The 11,371-nt window shown below is 39.1% G+C and overlaps 1 protein-coding gene across 1 annotated transcript; it reads right to left on the reverse strand.

Moving 5' to 3' along the window:
• Positions 1–1,124: 1,124 nt before the first annotated feature.
• On the reverse strand, positions 1,125–7,531 carry LOC135143429 (uncharacterized protein K02A2.6-like). Its single transcript, XM_064075295.1, has 8 exons — positions 3,716–7,531; positions 2,601–2,784; positions 2,289–2,540; positions 1,886–2,042; positions 1,755–1,837; positions 1,316–1,396; positions 1,235–1,264; positions 1,125–1,180 (listed from the first exon to the last, which is right to left on the reverse strand). The coding sequence occupies exons 1-8, from the start codon at positions 7,529–7,531 to the stop codon at positions 1,125–1,127; spliced, it is 4,659 nt and encodes a 1,552-aa protein (XP_063931365.1).
• Positions 7,532–11,371: the final 3,840 nt, after the last annotated feature.

The raw sequence follows: 11,371 nt of genomic DNA on the forward strand, positions 1-11,371 counted from the left end.
CTGAAAAGAAGGGAGCAATTATTTTTTTAATGCATTATTGAAATACCGCCACATAAAGCTTTTGGGTGGCACTTCATCCCAGTAAACATTTTTACTTCACTGATACGTTTCTTAAATAATTAATCTGGGATATGAAATATTCCCCCTAAACCATCAGCAACGTTTCGTGCACTTTACATAAACCGCAAATGTCCGCCCTCAAATCGGTAACATATGAAACATTCATAATACTACGTGTCAGAAACATTTACAAACAGTGTCGCTGCAATGTTTCAAAGATGATTCTTATTGATTTTTTTGGGTAGTACATAATGGCAGGTAATTTGTAATTAAAAAATACTCCTGAAAAATTACAAAATAACAATTTTATTTCCATTATATAAAAAAAAAAAAAATTAATAAAATAATTCTTCAGTAAGAAACATTATATAATAATAAAATATGATTTGTAACACATAATTATTAGGGGTAGCATTATTTTTATTGCGTGTGTACCTTACATTCGCCTGGCGAAACCAATTAGCGACGATGCGCTCAAAATTTGTGTCTGACAGACTTGTGAACTGCTTTCTAACAGCAACTAAAAGTAAAATAATAAATGCATACACATCTGTAGAAACAATAATAGCGGCGTTTAAATATACCTTTTAGAAGATGCATCGTTTTTAAATGACCTATTCTGAAATTTGACTTACGCCCCCACCAAGAGCATTTTTTCGCAAGTTTGTCAGCAAATATACGTTTTAAACCTCTTCTAATATTTTCTTGCTCCGTAGAACCTCCACATAAGTAAAATATCGTTTCCTAAAAAAATCCATAATTACTTATTGTATAATATCCTAGGCCCATAGAAGAAAAAATATTACCAATTGCCTTTGAGCATCATCTGACAATTGCAGCTCTTCATCGAAGGCAACAAGAGCTTTGGGGACCTTCTCGAAGTCTTTAATCATGTCGGTACTCCTACCGCCTGCGCCTTGCGACATGTTATACAGAGATGACATAACTCGTTCTAATAAAATTTTATTGTTAGTTGCAGTTTTCAGCACGGCATCAATTTTAGACTCCAAATTGATTACTAAAAATACGGTAATAGAAGATAGGTATAAAAGTAACCATTTGCTCTAAATACCTGCGGTATATAAATCCTCGTTTTGAGAAACATTGTCATAAACAATCTCTGTAAAGACGAATAATAAAATAAAAGTTAAAATGTAAGTGCAATAAGTCATACCTGCATCTTGTAAGTTGACATAGTTGACCTCTAAACATAATCAAACATTAAACATAACTAAAAGATCTGTGTAATATTTACCTGAAACTCCATCTTGTATTATTTCCGGCGTTGGTGCAATAAGAGGAGGCGGAGGCATTAAGTCTGTCGAATTAAGCGATACTACAAAGTATAGTTATTGTTATATTTTAAATATACTGTAACGATTTTTAAATCTAAGCGCGCTCGGTGAGCAAGGTCGCGAAAGAGTGGGGTCGGTTTTTACGGGTGGCGAGAAAAAGAGGAGGTGAAGAGCGTTTTTTGAGCGAAGTGAATTGCTGTGAAAATCGAGATTTGGCAAAATAAGGAACCAAGAACAGCTAGGTGAGTCCCTATTTGGCCTAGAATATTTAAATAGAAGGAGGAACTAGGTTCTTTGTACGGGTGCCGTCGATTCGTGGTTGGTTGCCGTCTCCGTCGTCACTGTCCCATATTCGTCGATTCGTGGTTGGTTGCCGTCTCCGTCGTCACTGTCCCATACCCATCGATTCGTGGTTGGTTGCCGTCTCCGTCGTCACTGTCCCATATTCGTCGATTCGTGGTTGGTTGCCGTCTCCGTCGTCACTGTCCCATACCCATCGATTCGTGGTTGGTTGCCGTCTCCGTCGTCACTGTCCCATATTCGTCGATTCGTGGTTGGTTGCCGTCTCCGTCGTCACTGTCCCATACCCATCGATTCGTGGTTGGTTGCCGTCTCCATCGTTGCTGTCCCATACTATGGTAACATCTCCTAGAGGAGCTTTGAACATGAGATAATCGCTCCGAAGTGCTTCACGAGGAAAGAGCTTACGTACATTTGCGGAAAGTACTTAGCATGTAAGATCGTAGAGGTGGTACCATTTCGCGAAGGGCGTTCGTTAATATAAAGTTACCGAAAATTAGTCTGTTGTCCGTTCGTCCCATTCCTTGTTGGGTTAACTACCCAGCTGGCGCCCAAAGGACCCCCCAATATAAAAAAAAGGCCGGAGAACGTCAAAATCGCCACAATACAAAACATGATTTCGCTACCACTTACAGGTATCATCAGTCGCGCAAGACGAGAAAGATATATCCTCTTCCCTTACACAAATTTTAGGGGGAGGCGAGATACAGCGGGCATTCTGATGTTTTTGATCCTCATCGTCATCATCGTATAAGGTAAACTCAGGATCTTTCTTTCGTTTTCTCTTCCTTTTCATAATCAATGTTTTCTCATTGTCTGTTGCGGACGTGTCTGAGGTTTCTTCTTCCTTCTTTTTTTCATACGCTATTGCCTCGTGATAAGAAACTGTTTCAAAATATCGAAAAACAATTCATGTTTTAACAAAAAGTACCATGAAAAATATACCTGGTGATGCCAGCAACGTTATTATGGGCCATTTTTCCCAGTCATCAGCCGGTTTCGTTTGTTTTGTAATATGTTTCCTGATGTGGCTTTTGGGCCACATGCAACATTGTTGATTCTCATTCTGTAGAAGCCATGCAACTGGTACTGTCGAAATTTCCTTCGTATCAAATTCGACAACTGTCCACTGCGAAAATATAATATATAGTTTGGAGAGAGTTCTTCTGGATTCGAGATTTGAATCCAAGGTGTTATAATAAGTGTTTCCATTATTGATTAATGTATTCGATTTTATAGTTTTTGTTTCGTTGTTTTAATCTTTCCCTGACGATAGTAGTTTAGCCATCAAAGAGCGTCGAAATTTATTAAAATACTTTGTTGGTGTTGAAGAATAATTTTATTTTCTACATATTTGATGAACATTCTGCTTTATAACAAATTCAAAGATGTGTGACTCCTCGTCCATATATTTGTATGAAAAATACAAGAAACATAAAGCTTAAATTGTCCAAAATTAGAAGTTTTTGTTGTTATTATTATTATTACAAATTAACTAACTGCTATAGTCATTATGAAGTAAAGGGATAATAGCAAATTCATCTTCCTTTAAATTGAGAGGATACCGCAAGCATTTGTGTTTAATCTTTTTGTAGTTTACTTTATGTGTGGCCGTGCCTGAGAGCCCCAAGAACCCGGAATAATAACACTTAGGGGTAGCTGCTTTTTATTCTCACTCTTAACTGTCTAACCTCTCTTCTCACCATTTCCAGCGCGCACTCGCTTAGTGCCCGCGCTGCCAACTTAACATATCAAGCATCCCTACATCCCCCCTCTTTTGTATTATTCTTTACTTTAAACTAGATTTACAAAACTAAGATATAACTATTAAAATAACAACGTATCTAAATAATATAATACTAGAAAGTGGTTTAATTTATCACAAAATCTTTAAATCTGCCTGGTGGTTTTTTCGTGCGGTTTGGTCTCGCAGAGACGGGAAGTGTTGGCGTTTTTGGTTGTTTGTTGGTTGGTGAAGACATGATCTCTGGCTCAGAATTTCTTGGGGGATTTTCACCCAGCTCTGGTAGTTTTTGCAAATGTTGTCGGTTTCTTCTGACCTGGTCATGAGGAGTCTTTACCCAGTATGATCTTGGTGTTTCATCTGGCGTCTGCACCATTCCCTCTTCTTTTCGATGAATAAGCCACACTCGATCACCAGCTTTCAGCTCCGCATTATCTTTCGTGCGATGCCGTCTATCGTAGTGATGTTTTTGTCGTTGTTTTTCTGCCTCCATTTCTCTCCTAATTGCTTGATGGTTTGGCAGCTTTGGTACCAATCTTCTGCTTATTGCTGGCACCCTGTCCCGTAACTGCCTGCCAAACAACAGCTGGGCTGGGGAGGCTCCGCAGGATAAGGGAGTATTTCTGTAGGCCAGCATGCCCAGAAATGGATCCTCGTTCTTCTTCAAGATGGTTTTCAATAGTTTGACTGCACTTTCTGCTTGTCCATTACTCTGCTGGAATTCCGGGCTGCTGCTCACCCATCGAAATCCGTAGTCCTTGGCAAAAGTTCTGAACTCGAGGCTGTCGAACTGTTTACCGTTATCGCTTCTTAATTCTTCCGGAATTCCATGGTGCGAGAATATGTCCTTGAGATATTCTATTGTTTCTAAGCTAGTCAGTTTTTTCAGCTTGCGAATTTCAGGGTATTTCGAGTAATAGTCCTGCACCACTAGGTAATTCTTTCCATTGTAGTAGGCGAGGTCCGCACCTAGGACTTTCCACGGACGGGATGGTACTGTGGAAGGGATCATTGGCTCGACTACAGGCTGGCGGTGCTTGATACAAGTCTCGCAGTTTTCAACCATATCCTTCAGATGTCGGCGTATTTCAGGCCACCAAACTGTTGTCTTCGCTTTTTCCAGACATTTGGGCGTGCCCAGGTGTCCATCGTGTAGTACTCGCAAACATTGCTTGCGGAGGGACCTGGGAATTACTAAGCGATCTCTATAACAGATTAGGTTATTGTGGATTTTTAATTCGTTACGAAATTTAAAGTATGGTGTCACGGCAGTAGGTGGTTTTCCTGGCCATGTTTCTACTACAAATTTCTTCAATAGTTGCATTTCTTGATCTTCCTCCTGATGTTTCCGTACCACCTCTTCTGAGCAGGAACTCGATGATAGTTCTGTCAACACTGCGTTGATATATATTTCCTGGTCCTTAAGCGCTGAATCGCCGTCGCGGTCGCCTTCGTGTAGAGGTGCGCGAGATAACGCGTCGGGTACATGGAATGTTTTTCCCGGGACGTATTGCACATCATAATTAAACTTTAACAACCGCATTCTTAGTCTTTGTAATCGGTTGGAGAGTTTATTAATTTCTTTCGTCGTTAATATCACTAACAGCGGTTTGTGGTCCGTTAGCACTAAAAAACGCGATCCTATGAGAAATTGCTCTAACCGTTCGCATGCCCACGTGGCTGCGAGTGCTTCTTTTTCGATCTGAGCATACCGTTGCTCCGCGTCACTTAAGGTTTTGGAACAAAAGTACACTGGTTTCCAGTTGTCGTCATTTTGCTGTTGTTCCAACACAGCTCCAATTCCAAATGCTGAGGCGTCGGCTGCGACTCGTGTTGGTTTGTCGACGTCATATTTTGCTAATACGGGAGCTGATGCTATAGTTTCCTTTAAATTCTGGAATTCTTCCTCGTGTTTTTCTGTCCATACAAATGACGTGCTGTTTTTTATCGTCTCTCGTAGATACTTGGTTTTCTCGGCAACATTGCTAATAAATTTCGCGACATAATTTACCATACCAAGAAATCGTTTGACTTCTGTTGGGTTGTTGGGTGCTGGATAGTCACGAATAGCTGCTATGCTTTTTGGGTCAATTTTGATACCTTCCGCTCCAACAACATATCCCAAGTAAGAGGTTTCTGATTTGTTGAATTCACATTTGTCTTTGTTGAGCGTTAAACCGTGTTTCTTCACTACTGTTAGCACTTTGTCCAAATTTTCATTGTGTTCTTGACTGTTTCTGCCCGTGACTAGAATATCGTCAGCATGCACGTGTATCCAGTCAGACTGAAGTTCTTGTATTATTCCATACAGTGTTTTTTGAAATATTTCTGGAGCCGATGTTATACCGAAAGGTATTCTTCGATACATGTATCTTCCGAAAGGTGTTATGAACGCGGTGTATTTTCGTGATTCCGGTGTAATTTCCAGTTGCCAAAACCCGGAAGAGAAATCTAATTTCGAAAATAACTTGGCTTCCCTCAATTTGGCAAGCGTTTCGTCCACTGATGGGAGCTGATACCGTTCGCGTCTCACGAACTGATTTAATTGCGTAAAGTCTGCACACACACGTACTTTACCGTTTTTCTTTTGTGCTACCACCATAGGTGCACACCACTCTGTTGGACTGTCCACACGTTCGATCACTTCTTGTGTCACCATTTTGTTTATTTCTTTTTCCACTTGCTTCATTAACGGAAGGGGTATTCTCCTGGGTGTCGCAATGGAGAATGAAACTGCGCCCTCCTCAACACAGATCTTATGCTGAAAGTTGTGTAACTTCCCCAAACCTTTGAATACTTCAGGCCATTTTGCGAGAATTTCTTCTTTGGTTGATCGCTTATTTTCTAGCCTCACTTGATCGATCATTTTTATCTCGTTTCCCAACCGCTGTACGATCTGTAGTTTCAGCAAAGCTGGTTCACCCAGAAGGTTTTCGTTCGTGTCAGCGACGTAGGCTTTAATGACTTCTTGTCTCCCACCTATTTCTAAGCGAATTTTTATTTTGCCCAGCACGGGACATCTGTTTTGGCCCAAACCTGCTAATACTGTTCGAGTAGGTTTCAATCTGTAATGATTTTTTAATTTCTCTTCATAGTCTTTTGAGGTTATGACCGATTCCTCAGCCCCTGTGTCAAGTTTAAAGACTAATTTTATTTCACCACAGTTGAGAGTCATGCGAAACCGGCTGGATCGCTGCACTCTGTTCACCTTAATAATTCGATAAAGCTCATAGTCACTGTTGTCAGTGCTACTTTGATCTGCTTGTACATTTTCATTAATTCGTTTCGTTCGGCACTCAGACCCATAGTGACCAATCAGTCGACATTTTCTGCATTTTTGGTTGTTGGCTGGACATTCTGTTCTGGGATGGCTTGGTTCTTTACCACAGCGCATACATTTGTTTCTGTTTTTCTTTTTTTCTGGTCGATTCCTTTGTTCTCGACTACTTTTCTGCTTTTGTGGCTTTTTGTTCTTGACAGCGCCTATATGCACCCCCTCTCTGAGCTCTTGGTTTTCTGTTTTGATCGTCTCAGCTTGCATAATTTTATTTACCGTCATTTCTAGGGTTAATTTTTCAGTCAATTGTAGTGACTCGGATAATTTTTGATCCCGTATGCCCACTACAAGTCGGTCACGAACCAATTCATCCTCTAACTGTCCGTATTTACAGTCTTTACCTAGAGCAACAATGGCAGTAATATATTCTTGTGCGGACTCACCTTCTTTTTGGTTTCTCCGATTGAACTTGGCTCTTGCATAAATTATATTTGTAGTTCCAACAAAGTAGCCAGTAAAAAATTGTTTCGCCTCTGCGTACGTGTCGAATGAATACTCGTCTTTCTTTTTCGTTTCGAGAATCTTCGTGACTTTCTGGCCCATGTGGAGCAAAAGACTATTTATTTGTACTTTCTCGTCTGCTGTGTCCAACTTTGTCGTTATTCTGTAGCGTTCATAATGCGTTAGCCATGCCGTCCATTCGTTTTTGTCGAAACTAAATGCTTCGGGAGCCGGCACTGAATTAATTACGCTTCGTTTTGCAGTTGAGTGCAGATTCTGGAGCATTTGTTGTAGGACGTTCAGTTGTTGGCGTAGGTCAGCGATTTCCTGCTTATCGTCGCCGTTGTCCGTCATTTTGTGGATTTTCTTGTTTGTTTCTTTTTCGAACTTATCCGTTGGTTGTTTTCACACCTGACACCATGTGTGGCCGTGCCTGAGAGCCCCAAGAACCCGGAATAATAACACTTAGGGGTAGCTGCTTTTTATTCTCACTCTTAACTGTCTAACCTCTCTTCTCACAATTCCCAGCGCGCACTCGCTTAGTGCCCGCGCTGCCAACTTAACATATCAAGCATCCCTACAAAAACTAAAGCTGGCAGCTACTCTTCAGACACTCAAGAATGCATTAGAAGATTATTTGCACAAGATTCCAAAAACAGACTCTTTCAAAACTCTTTTAACAGTTATGGAAGAATTTTTGTTGAAACTATCAGAAGCGGAAAAATCATTAGAAGCCGAAGAAAAACCATCACCAAAAAGTACCTCGAAAGAAGATCTTTTACAACCATTGGTCAATATTGTTGAAGATATCAAAGCTTTGCGCACAGAAAGCCAGGAATTAAAGTTGACCCCACAGAAAGGCATTTTAAGTATTATAGAGATTGAAGAAACTTTAGTTAATTTAAAAGAAGCCTTACGTGTTACGGAGTCAGTGTCAACTGAAAGTATCGAAGATATTTCTTCACCAGCTTTACAACAAACTGAAATATTGAAAGAACCTTTAAAAGAACTTGCAGCAATTATCGTGGAGGTTAAAACAGCAGTACATGAACCAGAACTTCAAGAACAACAAAAGCAACAAATTGCTAAGGCTGTTACAGCAGTGAAATGTGAATTAGAAAAAATATCAAAAGCATCGGAAGCACAACAGTTGCAGACCTCTTCGGTTGCTTTGAAGCCACTTTGTGCCAAATTATCTGAAGTGGAAACTTCCATTAGCTCTGAAGAACCACCTTCAGTAGAATTAACACAGACAGCTGTTCAACCCGTTCAAGTTTTAAGTGGAGAAATACAAGCGTTGAAAGCAGATCTCCAAGACCTGGGAGTAAGCCCGCAACAAGGAGTTTTAACGATAGTTGAAATTCAAAATGATTTAAATACTCTTCTAAATGCTTTAATTGTTTATGAACAACATCTTTGCGAAGAGACAAGTGAGATAGCATTGTCTGGAACGCAACAAACTCAGTCATTGAAAGAATCCCTAGAAAAGTTTTCAGCTATTGTTGTGGAAGTGCGAAGTTCACTGAATAAACCCAAAATTCAAGAAAAATTAAAGCCAAAATTAAAGAAAGCATTAAGACTATTGAACTCTGAACTTAGTATGGTGTTCCAAAACCTTCCTGAAACAAAGTATGCCCAACATTTGTCCGCAGCAATTAAACAACTCTGTGGCACGCTAACACAAATTGACGATAAAAATGAAGTTCAAAAAATTGTTAAAACAGAATCAGAAATACTGAAGATCATGTTGCAACCAATAATGGATTTGTCAGAAGAAATAACAATATTACAAGCAGATATTAAAGATATTGGGTGCTATTCCTCAACAAGGCGTGCTTGGTGTAATAGATTTAAAAGAAGAAATTTTAAATCTTCAAGAAGCAATAATAGCTTCGGAGCAGTTTTCATCTGAGCAAGTTAGTACTATAACTGCAGAAGCTCTCCATTGCATAGAATCTTTAAAAGCGCCACTGCAGAAGCTTTCTTCAATTGTTATTGAAGTTAGAAATGTAATTAATATACCAGAAGTCCGCGAAACTAAAAAACCCAAACTCAGAAGAGCCCTGATAGTTTTAAAATGTGAACTAGACAAAATAACTCAGATAATTCCAGAAGTGAAAATGTTACAAGTTGCTTCAGTAGAAACTGAAAAACTTTCTGCTAAATTGTCTGTTGTTGAAGAAATGTTGCCCGTTGAAGAACTTGTTGAAAAGACAACAGAAGAAGAACCTGTTAAAAAGGCAGCAGAGGAAAAACCCGTTGAAAAGACAACAAAGGAAGAACTTCTTGAAAAGACAACAGAGGATAAACCTGTCGAAAAGAAAAAAGAGGAACAACCTGTTGAAAAGACAACAAAGGAAGAACTTGTTGAAAAGACAACAGAGGATAAACCTGTCGAAAAGAAAAAAGAGGAGCAACCTGTTGAAAAGAAAAAAGAGGAACAACCTGTTGAAAAGACAACAAAGGAAGAACTTGTTGAAAAGACAACAGAGGAAGAACCCGTTGGAAAGACAACAAAAGAAGAACCTTTTGAAAAGGTAACAGAAGATAAACCTGTTGAAAAGAAAAAAGAGGAACAACCTGTTGAAAAGACAAAAGAGAGAGAACCTCTTGAAAAGACAACAAAGGAAAAACTTCTTGAAAAGACAACAGAGGAAAAACCTGTTGAAAAGACAAAAGACGAAGAAACTGTTGAAAAGCAAAAAGGGAAAGAACCTGTTGAAAAGACAACACGCGAAACATATTGAAAAGAAATCAGATCTAAAATCAGTTTTGCAACCTGTGGTCATTTTATGCGAAGAAATTAAAGCTCTGCAGACAGAATGTCAAGCAATCAATCTTCCTCAACAAGCTGTTTTAAGTGTTATAAATATAGAGTCGGAGCTAGTTTCCCTCCAAGAAGCACTGATTACGTGTGAACAAACTACTCCTGAAGAGCTAGAAACTATAGCTACCGAAGATCTGGAAAAAATAAAGACTTTGCAAGAACCATTAGAAAAACTAGTCGCCGTCGTTGTACAAGTAAAAAGCACCTTAACAAAACCAGAAATTCTTGAACAGAAAAAACCTGAAATTTGTGAGGCGCTGACCGCTCTAAAATGTGAACTAAACATAGTTGCAGAAAATATTCCAAAAGCAAAACAGTTGGAAACGTCAATGACCGCAGTGCAACAGCTTTCTGCTAAAATTTCTGAAGTAGAAACTATGATAAAATCGGAAGAAAAGCCTACGAAAACTGAATCAGAAGTAATCAAGTTTGTGTTGCAACCTATCATGGACTTATCAGAAGAAATGGTAGCACTACAAGCAGACATTAGTGACGTCAAAATAGATTCCTCTCAAGGAGTATTGACTATTGTTAAATTACAAAACGAACTAACAGCATTACAAGAGGCGCTTATAACTTCTGAAGAGTTTTGTTCTGAAAAGATATCTACTGTCAATTTGCAAATATTGCAGAAAATCCAGGCTATAAAATAACCGTTGAAAGAATTATCTGACGTGACAATTGATGTCAGATGTGTTCTCAAAAAACCAGAACTGTTGGAGCAGAAAAAACCAAAGGTGAAGAACGCGTTGATTGCCGTCAAACTAAACATTGAAGAGGTCTTGCTATTGCTTCCTGAAGCACAAATTTTGGCATCGGCATCTTTAACTTTGAAAGCACTTTCAGCAAAAATATCTGAAGTTGAAAAATTACTAGATGCAGAAGAAAGTCCAGTTAAAGAGAAAGACAAAATGCAAGGAACGTTACAGCCTCTCGTTACTCTTGTTGAAGAAATACAAACTCTAAAAGCTGAAACTCAGAATGTACAGATGAAACCCGAACAAGGTGTTTTAGCTCTAATGGAACTTGCACCAATTTTATTTGAACTTCAAAACGCTTTAACTGCTTATGAGCAAGTCGAACCTATCGAGTCTACAGTTCCATTAGTATGCGAACAAATCAAAACTTTGAAAGAACCCATGCAACAGTTATCATCTGTTGTTGTGAGTAGAGTATAAAATGTTACTTCTGGACCAGGGCATTTGGCGTGTTAAAAGTCAGGGTTGAATCTTACAAATTTAGCTGTTTGCCCAAAAGCAAACAACCGAATAAGGCCTAAAACCCCTCAAAAAGCATTAATTTTTAATCCACCCCAAAAGTACCCAAATATGTGTACACCACCAAAAATTGAGCACACGAAAAAAACC

The sequence above is a fragment of the Zophobas morio genome, unplaced genomic scaffold (genome assembly GCF_036711695.1).
Source record: "Zophobas morio isolate AGI-343-1 ecotype UQ-CSIRO unplaced genomic scaffold, CSIRO_AGI_Zmor_V1 ptg000058l, whole genome shotgun sequence".
Lineage (NCBI taxonomy): Eukaryota > Metazoa > Arthropoda > Insecta > Coleoptera > Tenebrionidae > Zophobas > Zophobas morio.

Bases quoted from the DNA above. Each gene is read 5' to 3' on its own strand.
- LOC135143429 (XM_064075295.1), bottom strand. From the start codon at position 7,531: ATGACGGACAACGGCGACGATAAGCAGGAAATCGCTGACCTACGCCAA. The intron at 1,838-1,885 runs GTGACGACGGAG...GGTATGGGACAG, and splicing joins GAATCGACGAATATGGGACA to TGACGACGGAGACGGCAACC. The intron at 1,397-1,754 runs GTATGGGACAGT...TATACTTTGTAG, and splicing joins AACCAACCACGAATCGATGG to TATCGCTTAATTCGACAGAC.